General features: G+C 44.0%; 1 protein-coding gene and 1 pseudogene across 1 annotated transcript in view; one reads left to right on the forward strand and one right to left on the reverse strand.

Annotated features, from left to right (window-relative positions):
• AGO4 (argonaute RISC component 4) overlaps window positions 1-22,679 on the forward strand; it is a 47,078-nt gene that overhangs the window by 15,497 nt on the left and 8,902 nt on the right. The window contains exons 4-15 of the mRNA XM_075553846.1: window positions 1,642-1,823; window positions 2,000-2,136; window positions 2,269-2,403; window positions 3,287-3,374; window positions 8,060-8,207; window positions 8,460-8,579; window positions 8,703-8,831; window positions 9,051-9,184; window positions 12,124-12,308; window positions 13,351-13,510; window positions 14,689-15,004; window positions 15,148-15,282. Coding sequence (XP_075409961.1) covers window positions 1,642-1,823; window positions 2,000-2,136; window positions 2,269-2,403; window positions 3,287-3,374; window positions 8,060-8,207; window positions 8,460-8,579; window positions 8,703-8,831; window positions 9,051-9,184; window positions 12,124-12,308; window positions 13,351-13,510; window positions 14,689-15,004; window positions 15,148-15,282 — 1,869 coding nt within the window. The remainder of the gene's footprint in view (window positions 1-1,641; window positions 1,824-1,999; window positions 2,137-2,268; window positions 2,404-3,286; window positions 3,375-8,059; window positions 8,208-8,459; window positions 8,580-8,702; window positions 8,832-9,050; window positions 9,185-12,123; window positions 12,309-13,350; window positions 13,511-14,688; window positions 15,005-15,147; window positions 15,283-22,679) is intronic.
• Window positions 21,550-22,271, reverse strand: LOC142434420 (low molecular weight phosphotyrosine protein phosphatase pseudogene; annotated as a pseudogene).

Raw genomic sequence — 22,679 nt, forward strand, 5'->3', positions numbered from 1 at the left:
GTTTGAGCTTGTTGATGCAGCCATTGCTGCCCGTTAAGGGCTTCCCTCTTTCTTGGGGACCGTCGCTCTGGCTCTATATCAAACAATGTTCAACGTTCATAGGGTGTTCAATGGCTCCTTGCTCAGAAGTGGTAGATCACTTCCTTTGTATTTTTGCTAATCTGTCTCCATCTGGAAGCTCCACTGACACCTAGTATTTGAAATTCCGGCGGCATAGCTTCCAGCGTCTGTTGTGGGACTGAACCATAAGCCGTGGGAGAGAGTGCAGGTCCAGGCCTGAAGAGTGAGGAAGGACCCATCATCCTCCACTAGACCAATATATCTGGCCTGTTTCTGACCACTTCCTCAGCATTTAAAAGGAACACGCGTGGAGGAGGCCCAGCTGCTGTTTCAATGTGATGGGAATCAGTGAGCGTAGATTCCTCTGGGGAAGGGTTAAAGAGATAGAAACACCTCCTTTAGCAGTGTCTAGTTCTCGATGGAAGATCTGTCAAGAAACAATAGTTTCATGTTTTGATATTTTGGTTTCTATGATTTTTATAGCAATACTTTTTGACTCACCCTTGTCCATCACATAAAAGCTCCCCATTTAGCCAGTTTTAAGAGATTGCGGTGAAATAACCACCGTCACTATCTGTCTGCAGCATGTGTTCGTCATCCCAAATTACATACCTATTGAACGGCAGCGCCTCCAGCCCCTAGGAATCTTTGTTCTATTTGCTGTTTCTTGAAATTTGACTGTCCTAGAGTCTTTTATAAATGGAATCATACAATATGTGTCCTTTGTGTCTGGCCTAATTCACTTAGCATAATGTTTTCACGGTTCTTCCATGTTATAACATGTATCAGTAGCTAATTCCTTTCAAGGTTGAGTGATATTCCATTGTATGTATGTACCTCATTTTGCTCATCAACATTTGGATTGTTCCTATCTTTTGCTTATTATAATTAATATTATTTTTAAATGAGTAAAGCAATATATAAATATATATACATATAAACTTATCCAGATAATATTTTAATCTTGTGATTTCCTGGCCCCCCTCCCAGCTGACTCTACCCCATAATTCTTCTCTTCAGAAGAAACTAATAATAATTGGATGTGTGTGTGTGTGTGTGTGTGTGTGTGTGTGTGTTGGCTGTGCCTATTCTCTCCACTCTTATTTTGGCCTATTTTTCTATGATCATCTTTTTTCATTTCACAACGTATCTGGGAGATTTTTCCATTTCTGTAAATTTCAAACCCAAACCAAAGTCATTGCCATTGAGTTGATTTTTCCTCATAGCTACTCTAGAGGGCAGAATAGAACTGCCTGCCCCAGTGGGCTTCAGAGATTGCAAACCTTTCTCCACCAGCAGGACTGGCGGTTTTAAACTGCTGGCCTTGTGCTTAGCAGCCCAGCATGTACGCACCAGCGCTCCTGTTCTGCGCATTTGGGTCTACCTTATTTTTTAGCAGTTGGGTACGAGTCCCAGTGAAATGAGTCCCCTATTCACGGATGCTCTGGGTGGTTTCCAGTGTTACAAAATTGCAGAAAATGTTAAAATAAACATTCTTATGCCTATACCATATTGAAAATTCCTCAAATGACCCCATAGTCTTTGTAAGTCATGTGTGTTTGTATGTATTTTTTGCCTTAGGTTGATATGGAGGTGACCCTTCCAGGTGAAGGTAAAGATCAAACCTTTAAGGTGTCTGTTCAGTGGGTGTCAGTTGTGAGCCTTCAGTTGCTTTTAGAAGCTTTGGCCGGACACTTGAATGAAGTCCCAGATGACTCGGTACAAGCGCTTGATGTTATCACAAGACACCTACCCTCGATGAGGTTAGTACCTTGATTTGAAGTCGTTCCCACCAATGGCAGGTGTTTGGGGGAGATTGCACAGAGGCATTAAAACATTTTTTTCAACAAAAAATCTTATTTCGAGCTTGATTTCAGTTCATGAAATTAAAGACCTTTCTAATTTTTATGGTGAAACATTCAAACTCTGATTTCTTCAGGTACACTCCCGTGGGCCGCTCCTTTTTCTCACCTCCTGAAGGCTATTACCACCCTCTGGGAGGGGGCCGGGAGGTTTGGTTCGGCTTTCATCAGTCTGTGAGACCTGCTATGTGGAACATGATGCTCAACATTGACGGTATGCTGGAGCGCTCTGCCTCGTGTGGTTCCTTGGATTCTTTTGTTGTTGTTGTTGTTGTTGTTGTTGTTGTTGCTGTTTGGATCCTTTTCCTCTCTCCCGAGCTGAGCATCCTTCCTCTCTGTTTATTAGTGTCTGCAACGGCTTTCTACCGGGCTCAGCCTATCATTGAGTTCATGTGTGAGGTTTTAGACATTCAGAACATCAACGAACAGACCAAACCGCTGACAGACTCGCAGCGTGTCAAGTTTACCAAAGAAATCAGAGGTAGGTGTTCGCGCTAATGTGGTCTTGGAGAGGCAGCTCCGAGTTGTGTCTGGAGCATGGGCTTTGGATTTGGGCAGACCCAGGCTTCCAGAAAGCCCCACCAGTGGGACTTTGGGCAAGTTACTTAACACCCGTGAGCCTTCATTTATTCACCTATAAAGAAGGATCAGAAGGCCTGTCTTATAGGTTGTTTGGAGAACTAGATACCATTAGGTTTATCACACATTCAGCATTGTACTTGCACTCAATACACAGCACTCAATACATACTACTCTTACCCACTTAAAAGCACCCATCTTAATAAAATAACGTCTTTACCTAATATTTTTTTATTTCTTGTTTGCTTATTACCATTTTATCTCACTACAATGTAAATTCCATGAGGTCTGTCTCCATACTGTATAAGGAGGGCTCTCACATACCAAACCAAAGCCAACTGCTGCCATCGAGTCTACTCCAATTCAGAGACCCTTTGGTTGGAGTGGAGCAAGCTATGTCTTTCTCTCAGAGAACAGCTGGCGAGTTTCCATCGCTGCCCTTTTAACCGCTACACCACCAGGGTCACCCTGTCAGAACACGTCTGCATCCAGACCGTAGTGGAAGCCGCCCAACTAGTTACTGAACGAATTAAAAAGTCAGGGAGCATCTTAAGCTACCTAGCTTCTCATTGGTTTTGCCAACCCATTTTTACTTATAGAAGATGAATTTTCCCCCTATCTCTGTGAGTCAGGCTTTCTTAGTGACAACATTTAATATATATACATCTGATCCATCCGACTTGTTAAAATTGATTACAGGTAAAAAAATAAATAGGAAAAAATCTGGTTTTGTCACGGTGACTAATGTTTCTGTGCCTTTATTTGCTTGTTTGTTTAAACTTCAGGTCTTAAAGTTGAGGTGACACACTGTGGACAGATGAAACGAAAGTATCGCGTCTGTAATGTGACAAGGCGGCCAGCCAGTCATCAAACGTATGTGAACCACATCTCAAAGATAGCACCACAGATGTGGTAACAGAGTGAAGCCACTCTAACCCATAGAGAAATAGCGATCCTGTACTGTAATACGCAAGGTCAAGGAACTCCTCCTTCAAACTCATTTCCTGCCTTTAATTTTGATCACCCTTTTAAACAGAATGTGCTAAGCCTTGGTTAACTTTTACAGAGTCATGCTGAGCATCAGCTAAGTGTTATTTAGAGTATTGTAAATGTAGTTAGTAATTCTTTATCTTTTATTGTGAATTGGGTGAAGCTTTATAGAGCACATCAGCTTTCCAGTAGCCAATTCATCCTATTCTGCTTCATGTCATTGATTGCAATCCCCACAATGTGGCCTCACTTATCCCACTTCCTCCCTCTGCTTCCTGTCGCCGTTTCTCCTTCTTTCCTAACCTTCCTGAACTTTGTCCTTGGGTACATGCTGTCCTTTTGACCTCAAGTGGCTGATTATTCTAAGATGTGCAGACCTCCCTCATGTTATCGTTTACTGTAACTCCCAGTATACGACCCGCATAGTCTATGAAGGCCTATAAGGAATGTGGGCCTGTCCCATGGAGACATACATTCCTTTTGAATCTTGGGGTAGATTTTCCTCCTCACTTTGTAGCTAGCTCTCACTCTTCCCTGTGTCAGTGTCAGGCATGCTTCTGCAGTGCATCCTTTCTGTATCCTCATTTTTACTTTTCTAATCACCCAATTTCTGTTCCATTGTGAGCTATGTTTAAAGAAAACAACATCTATGGAAGTGCTTTCTTAATACATGTTTTATTTTTAGTAATCAAGATCATTGAGCTCATGTCTGACATACAAATAAATATGACCTCTTCCGGGGAAGCTGTAACGCTAGTGTGGTGCACACACCTTAGTCAACCATTTGACTTCAAAAGGGCAGCTCCATCAACATTCACCTAATTCACAATGAATCCTTTAAAAACTAGATCAGCACTTCGAAGTAGAAGATGTGAACTTACATATATGAATGTTACATGAACTTTGGTTGCTTAGAGCACTGCGAGCTTTTGTTATGTTTGCTTGGTGTCTTACGTTGTAATCTTTGTTTGGGGTCAGCAACTGTCAACTTTCAAGCTTTAGCATCTATCAGAAGGGCTAACGGGTTTTGTTCTAAACAGCAGATGCGTTTTTGTGACCGCTGAACCAAGGAGTTTTATGTCTTCATCTGACTTGAATGTCTGCAGCATCGCCTTATGTGTACACTATAAGAATTTGTTAGAAATTGTGAAAATTCTGTATCCTGTTCATGTTATCTTACTGACTTCTTTTCTTTCTTTTTTATTAAATAATTTCATCTCAGGCTCTTACAGCTCTTTATCAGCTCCTCATTTTCTCTCTCCCAACCTCCTTCCCTCCCTCATGAATACTCGATGAATTATAAATTATTATTTTCAACTCTTACATCGTCAACTGTCCCCCTTCACCCACTTTTCTGTTGTTCGTACCCCTGGGAGGGGAATATATGTCAATCCTTGTGATCAGTTCCCCCTTTCTCCCCTCACCTTCCCCTTCCCCTCCTGGTATCTCTAGTCCCATTATTGCCACTGAGGGGTTTATCTGTAGCAGCGTATATGTTCTGGTCTAGTCAGATTTGTAAAGTAGAATTGGAATCATGATAGTGTGGGGAGGAAGCTTTAAAGAACTAGAGGAAAGTTGTATGTTTCATCAGTGCTATACTGCACCCTGACTGGCTTCTCTCTTCCTTGTGACCCTTCTGTAAGGGGATATTCAATTGTATACAGATAGGCTTTGAGTCTCCACTCCGCACACCCCCTCCCCCACCCATTCACATTGGTAAGATTTTTGTTCTGGGTCTTTGATGCCTGATACCTAATCCCATCAACACCTCATGATCACACAGGCTGGTGTGCTTCTTCCATGTGGGCTTTGTTGCTTCTCGGCTAGATGGTCGCTTGTTTATCTTCAAAACTTTAAGACCCCAGACGCTATATCTTTTGATAGCAAGGCACCTATTTTGACTTCAGCAATTGTGTCAGGAAGGTGACCATCACAGAATGCCAGATTACTAGAACAAAGTGTTCTTGTGTTGAGGGAGTACACGAGTCAAGGCCCAATGTCCATCTGCTACCCTAATACTTAACATAAATATAAGTAATAGATCTATTTCCCTATAGTTATATATAAATATATTTACATATATACATGCCTGTATTTAAACCTCTATAAATGTCATTTGCTTCCTAGTTCTTTCCTCTATTTTCTTTTACTTTCCTCTTGTCCCACTATCATGTTTGGCCTTTATTTGGGTTTCAATAATTCCTCACTATTACATTGGCCTTGATTAACCCCACTAGGCATCCTACACCCTTCTCTCCATCGATTTTAGTTCACTTGTTGTTCCCTTGTCCCTAGGTTGGTTGAATTCCCCCTCCCCCATCTTTTCTCCCACCTCACCTTCTCCTGTGTCCCCTCAGACCTGTCAGTCCTGTTATTTTCTCCTCTAAATTCGTGCAGAGACATTAGTAAGTGCAAAAACAAGGCAAAGCCAAACAAAACTTCAAAGGAAGACAAGATCACCAGTACCACCACCAACAAAATAACAACAAAAAGAAAGCCAATGACAAAAAAAAAAAAGAAAAGAAAAACCTATAAACAGTTTCAGGTCTGTTGTTTTGACCTTTAGGAGTGTTTTCCAGTCCAGTCTCTTGGGGTGCCACTCTCTATCCCCAGTCTATTTTTTATATTCCCCAGGGACTTCATTGCTTTGCTCCCCTTGCTGCTCTGTTGCACGCCCTTAGTGTTTCGCCCCAGTGTGATTGGGTCAGATTGGGCATAATTCCTACACTGTCTCCAGTGTTGTTCCCTGTAGCGTTATGGGTCAGTGAGGGACATTGTGTCTTATGGTCCTTTCTCTACATTGGCTGCTCTGAGCAGGAATATTGTCCTCCAGGCTTGGTGGGCCAGGATGTGCTCCACTCTCACTCTCCTTCCCTCTTTGTTTGCTTCTGTGTGCTCTGATCAGACGTGCCCCTCTCCCTGAGCTGTAGCTTCAGTGCTGTCCTCTGAAGTGCATTCTAGTGGGGAGGTGGGGTTTCCACATAGTTGGCATGGGATTGGGGCCAGCCCTGCAAACCTCTCTATTGGTTCCCTACTACATGCAGGTATGTTGTATTCCCATCTTGGTGCACAGCACTGGGCTTAATCTGGTCTCTCTCTCCCTCGCCTGTGGAGATATAAACAATACCTTCCCCTTGGATGGGTTAATTCCCTGCTCCCACCCCTCCATGTCTTTTTTTCCTTTCTTTCCCCCTCCTATTTAGTTGGTTGTCGTGTGTCCCTGGATTGGGTTTGGCCCCTCCCAGGGTACCCAGACCTCCCCCCAGGAATGTGTGTATATAGTCGCTTTTCCCCTCTGACCCATTTTTTAAGCTTACCTCAGTGGACTCGTGTTACACTTGTCCTTTTGTGCTTGGCTTACTTCACTTAGCATGATTTCCTCCAGTTCTTCCCATACGGCAATGCAGACCTCTTTTCTAAGGAGAGGGGGGGAAAAGTTACCCAAACCTTATGAAAAACGGTCGAGAATTTTAACATTTGTTTCAAGAACTGTACCTTCTTCATGATTTAATTACTTCACTTATTGCTGTCAGGTGCCATCGAGTCAGTTTGGAGTCACATGAGCGCTCATTCAGAAGGACTCTTTATATAACAAAACAAAACTGCTGTTTTCAGCCATGACTGTAGCCACTCTGTCTGCCCATCTCAGGGCTGTCTTCTTTTCCACTGACCCTCTGCTATCTGAAGCATGTGGTCCTTCAGGGCCTAGAAAACATGGAGCTTTATAGAGCTAGAGACGAGGACCCCAAAACGTTGGTGGGAAACTTCCGTCATCATTTAACTCCATTTTCCATGAACTTTTTGAAGCCCCCTTGCAGAATCTTTGCACCAAGTTTAAAAGTGCACGGATATAAATGACACGTCGGTGAGCTTTTCTGCGTGTTACCTGTGGGGGCTGTAATAGTTACAGAAGCAGCATTACAGCCACATCGTGCCAGGTGCTTGGGAGCTTCACCCACTAGAAGAGCTAAATAAAGAATCTTCTAGAGCATGCTCCCCAGTTTCTAGGAGATATCCTGGCACAATGTCAGTGTCATGTGGTTGGTCTTGTTGCCTACAAATCCACGTGTGTTTGTCTCGGTTTGGGGAACTGGAAAGGTGATGCCAGTAACTGGGCTACACTCATCTTACAGTGAGTGCTCTTTAACAGATGCTCTGAGACCTTGTGTAAACTTTTGTATCCTTGAGAAACCAGCAATGATATATTTATATCCTTGAGAAACCAGCAATGATTATATTTATATCTGAAGGTGTTATTTGACCTCTACAGAGTCTGTGGATTTGTTGTTGTTGTTGTTGTTGTTGTTGTTGTTCTGTAGCTACTTGTTTTCAATTCTTTAAATTACAAGGAAACCATTTTAATTTTCTCATCCTGGCTTCAATAGATGTGGAAAAACCCAACAGAACCACCTGATTAAGTTCTACTGTCACTGGAGTGACAGTGTTGAAATAGAGTTTGGCTTTTTTTTTTTTTTTAAGTAACAGAAGCTATTAGTAGGTTGTTCTGTTTTCTTTTTTTAAAAAAATAGAACCTGAAGAAATTTCTAAAACGTCAGTTTTTCTTCCAGATTTCCTTTACAGCTAGAAAATGGTCAAGCTATGGAATGTACAGTAGCTCAATATTTTAAGCAAAAGTACAGCCTGCAGCTGAAATACCCTCATCTTCCCTGTCTCCAAGTGGGACAAGAACAAAAACATACATACTTGCCCCTTGAGGTAAGCGTAACAATCTTCTTTTCTTTTACCAATCTGGCAACTTTTTGAACCAGTTATTTTGTTTAAAAGTTTGTTCTAAACTAGTGGTGGAATTTGAGACCAATTCCTATAGCATTTTGACTATCTAACTTCACTGTGTAATGGACTTTTTATTTTACTAGAGATTAGCTATGCGATTGACAGTTAATTTGACAAAGGCCAAGGATGTAGAAGTCCAGTGCCCCCCTCTGAGTTCTCGTTGCCTCTCTCCAGGTCTGCAACATAGTGGCAGGACAGCGCTGTATAAAGAAGCTCACAGACAATCAGACTTCTACTATGATCAAAGCAACCGCAAGGTCCGCTCCTGACCGACAGGAAGAAATCAGCAGGCTGGTCAGTAAGGCATGGTCTTCAAGATAAGCTAACTTTCAGATGGAAGGGAAAAGATGTAGACAGTTCCTGACGGGGCGCAGTTCCTCTTTGGTTTTGATCTCTGCAGGCTTTCCTGTTCTCTAGGTGAAGAGTAACAGCATGGTGGGCGGACCTGATCCATACCTTAAAGAGTTTGGCATCGTTGTCCACAATGAAATGACAGAGCTCACAGGCAGGGTGCTCCCAGCACCGATGCTACAATACGGAGGCCGGGTAAGCTTTCCGGTTTATTACGTAAGCTTCACCCACTACCAGGTGAAAGCAGAATGATCCAAGGGTTTCACACCATAACACACTGGATTGGCCTTTAGTTTTGGGTATTCTGTGTGTTTCTGTTTACTTTCCTTTTGGTAAAGACCAAAAAGGGTTTATCACCTACCAGTAATAGGTGGTCTTGGATTATAATGTCTTTCATTCTTTCTTTTTTTGAAGAATAAAACGGTCGCTACACCCAACCAGGGTGTCTGGGACATGCGAGGAAAGCAGTTTTATGCTGGCATTGAAATTAAAGTGTGGGCCGTTGCTTGCTTTGCACCTCAGAAACAATGCAGGGAAGATTTGCTCAAGTGAGTATCTTTGCAGTGGTAGGAAAGGCTGTTTTTGATGTGAATAGTGTTGTGTGGCCTGGAACTAAATCCCTGATTGTTATCATGACATCATCTGACTGTATGGAACAGACCCTGTATCCTTCACATTTCAAACCTGGGAGTTCCATTGAGAATCTGACTCGGGTTCTTCCATTTAGCACAACAATGTGCGTGACTAATCAGCTTGAAGCAGCCAGTGCTGGTTGGCGACTCTTGAGTTCTTGATGAAGTTTCCACAGCTCACCTTCTTTGATACTAATTGTATCATCTCAACTAAAATAAAAATGAGTTTATTTTTATAATTTTAATTTGCTAGAGTGCTTGTTTGACTGCAGGGTCACTGACTCAGACTTTCCAATCACAGTTTACAGATGGAGCTATCTATATAAAAGAAAAGAATCCGATGAAATACTAGCAAATTTAATGCTCCCCCCTCCCTCACCCGCCCCCGACTATCATGACCTCAGTTCTACCATACAAATCGGATTAGACCAGGACATTCACACTGCTACAGATAAGAGCCAGAAACAAGGGAATCCAGGGTATATAAACCTCTCAGGGCCAACAAGGAGAGTAGAGATACCAGAAGAATAAGGGGAAAGTGGGAGGAGAAAGGGGGAATCGATCGCAAGGATCAATATATAACCCCCTCCCAGGGGGACGAACAACAGAAAAGTAGGTGAAGGGTGACAGAGGATGATGTAAGAGATGAAAATAATCTATAACTTATTAAGGGTTCATGAGAGAGGGAAGGCTGGAGAGGGAGGGTGAAAAATGAGGAGCTGATACCAAGGGCTCAAGTAGAAAAGAAAATGCTTTGAAAATGATGATGGCAACATAGTTACAAATGTGCTCGACACAATGGATGGATGTATGGATTGTATCAAGAGATGTAAGAGCCCCCAATAAAAGTATTTAATAAAAAAATAAAAGAAATATTGGCAAATGCACAAAAGAAATTATTTGAAAGCTTTAGATACCTCACTCACTGCCATTGAGTCCGACTCAATGTGACCCTATAGGACAGGATAAAACTGGCCCCATGGATTCCTGAGATTGTAACTCTTTACTGGAGGAGAAAGCTTCACCTTTCTTGCACGGAGCAGCCGACAGTTTTGAACTGTGGACCTTGCAGAACACTTTTGAACTGTGGACCTTGGAGAACACATTGTGGAAGTAATGCCAAAATTGACAATTCAATTTAAAATTCAAAATGAATTGTATTCTTTTAAAGTGATCCCCCCCATCATTTCTGCATCTATATCATTTCGTGATATTGATTATAGTCTTCAAGTTGTGCCACTATCTCACTGCCCCTTTCCAAACCATTGCCCCCTGCTCGCCTGAAGTCAATGCTCCCTTCCTCCCCACCTCTGGTCATCACTAGTAATTTTTGGTTTCTATAGATTTTACTACTTAATGTTTTGTCCTTTTGTGACTTAATCCACTGACGTAATCCAATCAGCATGCTTTCAAAGTTCATCGTCCGTGTGGTGATACCCATCAGGGTTTCATTTCTCCTACGGCCGAGTAGTAGTCCGTGTACGTGTAGATCGTGTTTTGTTTATTCATCCGCCTGTGGCTGGATGCTTTGATTGTTTTCTCATTCTGACTGTTATGAAAAATGCTGCAGTGATCACTGGTGTACAGCGGGGATGATTTCATTGGTTTTCGTGTTGAACCTAGTGTGTTTGCATGAATCTAAGTACACTTGTTTTGTGACCTTGTGTTTCTGGGTTGTCAGTGGAGCACAAGCATACGCGACTGTTCAGGTACCCCTTGACCTTGCTTTTCTCTGTGCCAGCATGACTGACTTGAACCTGTTGTTGAATAGCCATGCTCCTCTGGTTCCTGAGACCCAGTTGAGACATACTTAGTTAAATGTTAAAAATAAATGAAACCCAGGACTGATGAACCTATAGAGCAGCGGTTCTCAACCTGTGGGTCACGACCCTTTGGGGGGGAACAAAGGACCCTTTCACAGGGGTCGCCTAAGACCATTGGAAAACACATATTTCCGATGGTCTTAGGAACCCAGACACCGCTCCTCTATCCTCTCCAGACGGGTCCACCCACATGCAGATACACTTGGCTATGAGTAACCGGCTTGAAAACTGTGATCCATGCGACACCATGCTTCAAGACAAAATTTCATTGATTTGTCATTAGAAATAAATATTTCACAATATGGAATTACATATTGTTTTTGTGATTCATCAGTATGCTTCAGTTATGTTCAATTTGTAACCACGAAAATGCATCTTGCATATCAGATATTTACATGACGATTCATAACAGTAGCACAATGACAGTGATGAAGTAGCAATGAAAATAATTTTAGGTTGGGGGTCACCACCACATGAGAAGCTGTATGACAGGGTCTCGGCATTCGGAAGGTTGAGAACCTCTGCTCTAGAGACTCCAAGTAGACTCAGGGCTGTGGAGGAGGGGTGAAGGGAGGTGACGTCAAGGGGTCCATGTAGAAAGAGAATGTTTGGAAACTGATTATGGTAGCAATGGCACAATTTTGCTTGACGTGATTGAACTGTGGAATGTTATGACTTACATATTAATAAAAAATTTAAATGATAACTTGAAAGCTTAATAATACAGATCCTTCTGAGCTATCATTGTAGTATGCAACTGCTAGCCTGTTTGGGGCAGCCAAGTTAAATTTGTTATTGTGGCTTTTAATTTTGGCCAACACCAGCAGTCTTTGGGAGAAAGACAAGGCTTTCTACTCCCGTAACGGTTACAGCCTTGGAAACCCACAGGGGTCGCTATGAATCAGCATTGACTCAATGGCAGTGAGAAGAATTGACAGAACTGAGAACAGTTCTTAGGAGGAAATTAAGAACTAACCTCCCTAAAATGTTTTCTTTCATGGAAGCAGTGGGTCACTGGTTCTGTTTTCACAGGAGTTTCACTGATCAGCTACGTAAGATCTCCAAGGACGCAGGGATGCCCATCCAGGGCCAGCCGTGCTTCTGCAAGTATGCGCAGGGGGCCGACAGCGTGGAGCCCATGTTTAAGCACCTGAAGATGACTTATGTGGGCCTGCAGCTAATCGTAGTTATCTTGCCTGGAAAGACACCCGTGTATGGTATGGACTGTTGTCTATTGCTGAATGAGCTGTGGTCGTTTTAACAAATGGTAGCTGTATCAGTCAGAATAGTCTAGGGTATAGCGAACAGCCCCAAACTTCAAGAGACTCAAAGCAACACCAGTTGAGTTTTCATTCCTGTTCTGTGGAATATTGTCCTCGTGCCAGAGGGAGAGGGGCGCTCTGGAGGTTGTGTACATCTGCAACTAACAGCTGAGCCACAACCAGCTCTGGGGCCCTACCCGACCCTGGGTGGGGCAGTGGGTCTGAGGGGCAAGCAGTGCAATGCACTCCGGTCTGTAGAGGCAGAGCAGGAGAACTGCACAGGTTTGGAGAAAAGTACACGAGGATGAGTGGGCGAGCCTGGCACTTCCAGAAAAGGATCACTTTTGTTTGTATCTGTTTTACACTTGATCTTAGTCAAAAGGCTGAGAAGTGATTAGGTTGTATCTGTTTTAAGAATGACACAAAGTTCTTTTTGGCTATCATTTAAGGGCCTTAGGAACTATAAACCAGCAGCTTGAACTTCTTAAAATTTCTTCAACCCTCCCTACATTTGCTTCTTTTGTTACTATTTTCTGTTTATCTCCCAGTGTCTAGACAAGGAGGGCGGGGGTAGAGGACACAAATCAGCTTTTGGAATTCAAAGGGCTGGCTTGTCTACAGAGAGGGAGTCCGGCTGGGGAGACTGGTTCCTTTGCAGTGCAGTCCTGTGGGAAAGGAAGGTCAGACAGTGGTGGCAGGCAGCGTCAACTTGTAAAGGGAACCCGCTGGAGGGAGGGAAGGAAAAAAGTGAGGAGAGGCTATGCAAACTGGGAGGGGAAACGCCCAGGGGTTTCTAGATGAACGAGCTGACAAAAAAGGAGCATGTAGCCCCGTGTACAGTACGTAAGTAGATACACTATAAAGTTAATGAGTGACCCCACCCCTTCATTCTTAATCATTAGGAAAACATATGAACATTAAAAAAAATTTTATTTTAGTTTATTTATTTTAATTTATTTTTTATTGATCATTTTATCATATTAATTAATTTTTGTAGCGGAGGTGAAACGCGTTGGAGATACCCTACTGGGCATGGCCACACAGTGTGTTCAAGTGAAAAATGTCGTGAAGACCTCTCCCCAGACCCTTTCCAATCTTTGTCTGAAGATCAATGCCAAGCTCGGAGGAATTAACAATGTGCTTGTGCCTCATCAAAGGTAAGCATCTAGGCTGAGCTTTCCTCCTGTTTTGTTAAGCTCAAACTAAGGCAATGGGAACAGAGGGGGTGGTTCTATAAGAAATTCTCATTGGTGCGCTGGGCTGATAAATAAGTGGTCAGCAGTTTGAGCCCACCAGTCCCTGGATGGGTGGAAAGTGAGACAGTCTGCTTCCGCAGACATTTACATCCTCAGACCCTCCATCTAGTCTGCGTTTTGCCTTTCACGCCGCTGTGTGTGTGGTTAGGTGCTGTCCCATCGGCTCTGACTCAGCGAATCTATGTATAGCAGACAGAAACACTGCCTGTCCTGTCCCATCCTCACAATCTCTGTCCTCTTTCCGCTTACCCTGCTGAATCTTGGCTTTTCGCGAACAGATCCTGTAGATTGAGCGCTCAGTGTCACACGATGAGTTCAATTTTTCAACAGCTTGTTTATGAGAAGCCAATAAACGGAATGCCCGGCCATGTTCCAGGCACTGGGGCCACTACAGTGAACAAGACAGAACAAAACGAAATTCCTTCCCTCAGAGGGTTTACATCCTCAGGGGAAAGGATTAGACCATAAAACAAATGAGTTAAATGTGTGATATCAGTGATAAATGCCCACTGCCTTCAAGGTGATTCTCACGCAGAGTGACCCCGTAGGGCAGAGTAGAACTACCAGATTGGGTTTCCAAGACTGTAAATCTTTACAGGAGCAGACAGCTTCCTCTTCCTCCCACGGAGCAAGTAGGAGGTTGGAACTGCTGACCGTTCAGTCCATAGCCAAGCACTTAACCACAGTGCCACCAAGGCTCCTTAAACAGATACTTCAAAACAAACAAACAAGCTCACTGCCACTGAGATGATTCCAACTCACAGCAAACCTCTAAGGGTAGAGCTGCCCCCGTGGGTGTCTGAGACTGTCATGCTTTACAGGAGTGGAAAACCTTCTCTTGTTCCTGGGGAGGGACTGGTGGTGTCAAACTGCTGACCTTGTGGTCCACGTGTAACCACTACACCACCAGGGCTCACCTTACAGATACTTGGTGGGTATTAAAGTTGTGTCTCAGTGGACACAAGTCTTTATTCACCTTTCATGAAATTACGCCTGTGATGATACCTGGCAGGCTTACTAAACACAAACATCTTCTTATATGTGCCTGATGGCAGCAACGTCTCCTTAAATCTGAGCAGGCCCTCAGTGTTCCAGCAGCCGGTCATCTTCCTGGGGGCCGACGTCACGCACCCCCCTGCGGGCGATGGGAAGAAGCCCTCCATTGCTGCCGTGGTTGGCAGTATGGACGGCCACCCCAGCCGGTACTGCGCCACCGTTCGGGTGCAGACCTCACGTCAAGAACTCTCCCAGGAGCTTCTCTACAGTCAGGAGGTAATCCAGGACCTGACTAACATGGTTCGAGAGCTACTGATCCAGTTCTACAAATCCACCCGCTTCAAGCCCACTCGGATCATCTATTACCGCGGAGGAGTATCTGAGGGACAGATGAAACAGGTGCGCGCTCGTTATACCAGTGTTGCTCTTTGGGCTTCCGAAGTCTCTTGGCACCTCTGCCCATCTGCTCCCCTCTGAACAATCAGATCTGGGAGCCGCTAGGAGAGTTTTCAATGAAACATAATTCCATTTCTTACTCCTAGGTAGCTTGGCCAGAACTAATTGCAATCCGAAAGGCGTGTATTAGCCTGGAAGAAGATTACCGGCCGGGTATAACCTACATTGTGGTGCAGAAAAGACATCACACGAGACTCTTCTGTGCAGACAAAACAGAAAGGGTAAGAAGCCTAGTATCAGCCTTGTTTGTGGCAGGCTGTTGCAGGTGGATGTGTTTTACGAATGGATGTATAGATCATTTTTTAAATCTAAAAGTTGAAAGTGCCTATTAACCATTTCATACATAATATGAACTCCACTTGAGCTCAGTTATCAATTCTGAAAGATGCAAGGATTCAGGATGGGATGTTTCTCTGTGTGATAGAAGTGGTCATATCTGGAGTTTGGGAGCCCTGGTGGCATAGTGGTTACAAGTTGGACTGCTATTTGAAAGGTCAGCAGTTCAGAACCACCAGCCACTCTGCATTAACATCTACAATCTCAGGAACCCCCGAGGGCAGGGCTCCTCTGTCCTGTGAGGTTGCGTTGAGTCGGCATTGACTTGATGGCAGTGAGAGAGTCTCAGGAGTCAGAAACACATGTGGTTCACTGTGGTCACACAGGCAACTCTCAAAGGAAGGCCTTATTTATTTAGACTTCAGTAGCATTTGCTCCTCTTTGTGGTCAGTGTCTGAGCCGAGGCTCTAGGATACAAAGGGGGATTTCTGTTCCAAACTGCTTTACTCCAATGCAGTGGAGTTTTAGGACACAAACATTGAATGCTTATGATGTTATACTTTCTAACTATATGGCTGGTTTATTTTGCCCTGTAAGCCACAATATTTTCCCATCTGTAAAATAGGGTTAAGAACAATATTTGTTTAAATTAATGAAGGAATGTTAACTTTGGGCACTTGACATAAGGCATTTTATGTTATTCCTCTACTTACGATTTGATATTATATCGAAACTAGGTAAAGTAACGTTGTGGCTTGAATTGTGCCCCCTAACCCAAATCCTCATATAGATTATAATTCCTCCCCTGTATGCCTGTAGGCTCAAGCATAGGAACAATTGTGAGGACCAAGCAATTACGCGTAGCGTCGCTATGGTTTCAAAACCAACCCAAGGGCACCTAACAATATGTCTGTGGAAGTGCGTGGTCTTGGTTAGATTGATGAGGCAGGATCTGTATCAGGTGTGTGTTGAGCTCATCTCTTTCGCAATATAAAAGAGATTAAGCAAGAGAAGCAGAAATGGTTTAAAATAGATGCCAGGACACATGAAGATGATCAAAGAACCAGGAAGCCGCCGCAGAAGAGACAGGACCTTCCTCCAGAGCCAATGGAGATAGCAAGTGTCCCCTGGCACTGGCATGTGGAATTCAGACTTCCGGCCTCTTAAACTGTGAGAAAGGGAATACCTGTTTATTCAAGCCACCTGCTGTGGAATTTCTGTCATAGCAGCTCTGGATAGCAAAGATCGGTAACCAGCTGCTGTCTAGTTAGTCCTGTCGAATGGTGACCCCGTTCGTACAGAGCAGAACTGGTCCACAGGGGTCAAGGCAGTGACCTTTTGGAAGCAACAACCGTTCAGTTAGTAGTGGACCACGCAATGTTTGGGCCACCCAGTTACAGACACATAAAGTTGAGTCACTTTGCTCCTCTGATCTTGCTTATGGCATTATTTAGAGTCCTGCTGGTGAAGCAGTCGGCTGCCAACCAAAAGATCAGCTGTTCGGGTCACCCGCAGTTCCGAGGGAGAAAGGTGTGGCAGGTCCTCTTCCACACAGATCACAGCAGGTCTACTCTGTCTGTCTGGGTTGCTATGAGTCGGAATCGATACCACAGCACTGGGGATTTGGTTTCGGTTGATGACATTATTTTATCTTGTCCAAGGAGATTAGACCCTTGCATTGTCACTCTGATGATTTCTGAGTAGTCCATAGTTTCTGTCTCCCATCCTAGACTGAGCTATTTCTCTGTCTTTTCTGGGTCATTAGTGAAACATCGTTCTCTTATCCTTGCGCCATGGGTCCACTAATCAGCTAGGATTAAGAGACCTATCTTCTAAATTGCCCAAACTCTGAGTCAATAGTTCTTCTAGGGCTTTGCTAATCTAAATTCTCTGAACTCTTGCATAAGCTTTGAGTATAAAACAGCCCTGCTAGCCCCTCCTCATCTGTTATTGTCATCTCTGTGTTGGCTTGTTTTATGAACTGGGTTATCTTTCTAAAAACCCGGGCTATTTTCATAATTTTTTTCTTTGCCATTTAGTGTCTGAGAGTAAAGACACTATTAATCTTTTGAGATGGACAGTCTCAGCCCTTGGTTTATACTGCATCTGTAATGCACCTCAACGTCCTCAATTCTCTATTAAATCTCCATCTTGTCAATATTCGACTTGTCAACTTGTTCACTGGCTTTGCATTTACAGAGGAGAGAGAAAAATCATTTGTTTAATAATAAACCTATTAGAAATATAAGAGAGAGAGAGAAGAAACGTAAGAGAGGAAATCTAGCCAGGCATAGAGTACGACTTTGCATTTCTTTAATTTACTCTTTTCCCCAAAGCATCTGCCCTAAATCTTTATAGTCTTCTCAGTCCCTTCCCTGTCCATGAGGCCTTAATTGCTAGCAAATATCATTTTCTATTTTCCCCCAGAAAACAGATCTAGAGGTGAATTTTCTCAGTTTCTGCTCCTCCACTTAGTAAAATGTTCTCCTGTATATGTCCCCCTCCCACCTGTGCTTCGGTGCTAATCCTTTGTGCTTTTTCTAGAATCTGGCTTCAGTGGTTACCTATTATTTTTCAAAGCGTTCAATCCTTTCCATTCTGTTGTCAACTCTACCCTCCCCCTGCCAAGTAGCTCAAGTCTTCTTCAGCTGTCCCAATAAGCACCCCTTTGCCCACTTCCCCCTCGGTCCACCTGCCATCTTGCTTTGCCTTTCATGATCAAACTTTTAGGAAACAAATCCTTGGCTTGCTTTCTTGTACCATACTGTGTTCTCTGCTGCCAAGGTAGCTCCATGGTGTTCTCTCAATGACTTGCTCACTTCAGATCCAGATGGGCACTTGTCAGCTTCCCATGCTGACCTCTTTGTGAAACTTAAGAAAATCATGCGCCTCCTTTGGCCTTAGCATTATGACTTTCAAGGTCTACTGTCCACCTCCCGGAGGAGGCTTTCTCTGACTTCTCCTCCTCCTTCCGTCCACTAAAGAGGGATGTTACCTCGCATTTCCTACTTCTCCCTCTTCTCTTCTCAGTCTCAACTCTCCTTCATCCCATCCACTTTTCTGAGTTTACTTATTTGTTTACTTGTTTCTGTTTGCCATCAAGTCTGCGTTTTGACCCGTGAGGACCCCATAAGACAGAGTAGAACTGCTGTCCCTTAGCATATTCTAGGCTGTAATCTCTTCAGGAGCGGATCACCCAGTCTTTTCCCTCACAGAGCTAGTGAATGAGTTTGAACTGCCAGCCTTTCAGCTAGCAGTTGAGTGCTTAACCATGGCACCACCAGGGGTCCTTTTATTTTTTATTTTTTGCTTATAGATTCCTAAATCTGCGTTTCCAGCCCCAAATCTCTCTATGTGACTCCTCATCTGCACTTCCAATCATCTCCCCGACATATCTACTTAGATGCCCTAAAAGTGGTGTATCAGACTAGCCTGTGCAGTGGTAACCAAACAAAACAAAATCCCAGTGACTTCACATGTTCACTGCAGGTCTGCTGCAGCTGTGACCCTGATGTCCTCCCTTTGGAGCCTAGGCTGACAGAGAAGCATCTCTGTAACCTCGCCAGGCTTTGTGGCAGAGGGGGAGGGAAAGGGACAGGTCCAGCGGCAAGCTGGTTCTTAAAGCTGCTGCTCAGAAGTAGCACATTTCAGGCTACATTAGCCATAGCAAGTCACACAAGCACTTCCCACGCCCAGGTAAGTGGGTGGAGGTATATAATCCACCCCCTACCCCAGGGATGGACGCTGGTGGGAGGCAACTGGAATATTTGACAAGTCTACAATAAACATTTCAAGCAAAACACATCCAGGCATTCTGCTTACTGTGCTATCTCCATCCAGTTTGCATTCCTCCCCCTAGCTTCCTTACCGCCTCTCAGTTGGCATCACACTATACCAAGACTGGCAAACGAGAACCTTCAGAGTTGTCTTTAAGCTCTCTCCTCCTTCCCCACACCCAGCTGGTCAAATCTCCCCTCTGTGATCTGTCCCGAAATCTCTCTCCTGCCAATTCCTCCCTCCTTTGTGCTCCCACTGCCCTAGGCACAACTCTGCCATGTTGCAGGTCACTCCTAGCTGTCTCCCTTTCTGCATCCCGACATCACAGGTGCATCTGCCACCCTGCTGGCAGGGCTGGGTTTTAAAATATGGACCTTCTTGTGCCATTCCCCTGTGCAGAAATCCCCCAGGATTCTCCTGCAGTGCCCAAGACTTTCCCAAGGGAGTCAAGGCAGGCTATTTTAGTTTCATCTTCCACCTGCATTCGCTGGTTTTGTTAAAACGTCGTGGAGCAGCATTTACCTTTTAGGGTACAGTTCTGTGAGCTTTCACAAATGCAGGTAGTGGTGTCAGCACCAGCACACTCAAATATAGAACAATTCCATCACACCAGGTTCTCCTTTTTGTAGCCAACCCTTCTCCAACCCCAGCCCCCTGGCAAGCGCTGATCTGTCTCTGTACTTTTGCCTTTTCCAGAAAGTCATATAAATGGAAGGCAAAAAGAGGCCTTCGGAGTCATCTGGGTTCTTTTACGTGGCTTAAGTTACGCATTTCAGATTCATCCAAGTTATTGTGTGTGTCCATAGTTGGATCCTTTTCTTAGAGTCATACTTCTTGGTATGGGTGTATGACAGTTTGTTCATACATTCCTGGGTTTAGAGAGATTTGAAGGTGTTCCTGGTTTTCATTCAATCCTCCTTCTCAACTCCTACTTAATCTATAAGGCATGACTCAAATATCCGTACCCCCATCCCTCAGCTCTTCCTGTGTCTCCCACAGTGGCCTTTTTACATTGCCCTGCGGCTCACTGAGTGTGGTCTTCATGAAGGGCAGGGGGGCAGGTTCGTTTGCGGTCTGTGCCCTTCTCCTTCATGTCTCCAGCATCGACGGTCGAGTGTGGCACCTGGCCACTCACGCAGTAATTGTTGAATTTGTTTTGCTCCCCCTTTCCTTGGGCCATCACCTCTTTAGGCTTTCATTTGTTTGTGTTTTTCAAGAGATTCGTGTGATGGAATGAAATACAATGTGCTCTTAACTTCCTCTATCAAATTATGTATTTCAAAATAAAGGGTCTAGAAAGTCATACAGTAGCAAGGTCTTTTGAACTTTGGGTTAACCCTAATCACAAAACCAAACCCAGTGCCACTGAGTCAGTTCTGACTCACAGTAACCCTACAGGCTGGTAGAACTGCCCCATAGGGTTTCCAAGGTCTGTAACTCATTTTAGGAAATAGACCTACTGTATCTTTCTCCTCCAGAGAGTGGTTATGTTCAAATTGCTGCTGACTTTTTGGTTATCAGCTGAGCACTTACCATTGCACCACCAGAGAACCCAGTGTTTATCAAATGTGCGTGACCATGACACCCCCAAACCATACCCCCTGCCATCAAGTCAATTCGGACTCCTAGCAAGCCTACGGGAAGTTTCTGTGTCTATACGTCTTGATAGAAGCAGATAGCCTCATCGTCCTCCCTCGATGGCGATGGGTAGCAGTCCAACAGTTCCCTAACAGTGCCAGCAGGGGTCGCTGGATATACACTGCAGAGCTCATCTTCCTAAAGAATACGCTTTGGGGACCTGACTTCCGATACCAGAACCACTATAACTCAATGACATTTTCTCTTGTCCAGCGTGGTCCCCAAGATCACAGAGAAATTTGATGGAAGAATTTTTCTATCCCTAAACTCGTAGATGCTGTTGTGTAAATTAGCATACAATCACCAGGTAAATGTAAAAACTTAGGCAGCAGACCCATCAAATGTGTGCCTATCTGCTAAACAGACGTCCTCAGACTGAAACCCACGGTACAATAGGAGAGAATGAAAACTGACCAGCACACAAGATTTCACTCTTTTCCTTGGTAGATATATTGCCACCCTTCTTCTCACTCCCTTCCTTGGAGATGGGACCCAAAGGTTTGGGCTGTAGAAATTTGAAAATGTGTGAGAGATCCACCACTTCGGTTTACAGGTGATCGGACTGAGCACTAAAGATGCCTTGTTCAAGGGACGCAGCTGCAGGGCTGAATCGCAATGCCAGCCTCTCACGTCCAAAGGCTATTTCCATGCCCCCTTCCACGCCACAAGTACGCTGGTGACTACAATTCTCTCAGGGACCCCATAGGAGGATTTGTATTGTTGAATTTAGCGGACCCAGTAAAAGATTCCTTCATCTGAACTTTTACTGAAAGTAGGGGGGCGGGGGTTAGTCTGTATTTTTTTTTTACCCCATAAATCAAATGTTTATTCTTCTGCCAATCACAACTGATTTCCAGCTACAATAATTTTCCACGGAAGAAACAGTAGGTCAACTGAAGAAGTAGCTGTGACTCTGAGCTATGGGACTAACAGGACTACACTTTAACATGGGCTCCAACTGACACTACTTAGCATCGCGGGAAGGTGCTCATCACAGTAGGCCGTTAGCAGCAGTGAATGGTGCAGCTTTAGCTTGCCTTCTCCAAAAATGCCTTGCAGCACCTAAGACACTGCTGGTACACAGTCTCAAAGTCAGAGTCATTCCCGTAATAGGGATCTTCAATGATAAGTTGTTTTTGTGGATCATAGCTTCCAAGCAGTTCAATTTTAGCTTTGCAGTTTTTAACTTGATTCCCTTTTCTCGTCAGATCTCTCAGATTGCTTTCATCCATACATAGTGTAAAATCAAATGTGGCAAAGTCTTCTTTGGTAATCTGTCTTGCTTTATGAGCTGAGTTAATGTCATGACTTCCTAGGCAGCTTACAGCTCGTGGATCTGGTGACCGGCCCACGTTCCAGTCAGAAACAGCACCACTGTCAATGATCCACTTCTCTAAGAGGTTTTGATCCATGACAAGTTTTCTGAACACTGCTTCTGCAATAGGTGATCGACAAATGTTACCCAGGCATACAAACAGAACGGATTTGGGGGCCTGCTCAGCCATCTTCTCTCCCACAGAGATGTGGGGTTAGTCTGTATTAAGAACAAATCTGGTTATCTTATGATTTCTTTTATTGTCCTATGTGAAAGGTATCCCCCACCCCCCTCTCTTCTCTCTATCAGCATTCCAGTATGCCAACTGGATCCACTTAGAGAGGCCCTGGAATCTATTTGTTTGAAGAAACGTGTAAGGATGAAATGGTTGGAGTGACAGAAAATGACAAAGGAGTCTATACCTTGCATGAATCTGGTTTTTACTGCACTTGATCTTAGCCAAAAGGCCGAGAAGCAATGAAACTGGTTTTTAATACTTACAAGCAGTTGGCCAACTTGTTGCCAACTTACACATGAAAGAAAAAAGTGTGATGGGGTGTGGTGGGGGATGTCTGAGCAGAGTGTGGCCTTTGGATGACTAACGACTTTTTG

Source organism: Tenrec ecaudatus, chromosome 1, assembly GCF_050624435.1.
Source record: "Tenrec ecaudatus isolate mTenEca1 chromosome 1, mTenEca1.hap1, whole genome shotgun sequence".
Classification (NCBI taxonomy): Eukaryota; Metazoa; Chordata; class Mammalia; order Afrosoricida; family Tenrecidae; genus Tenrec; species Tenrec ecaudatus.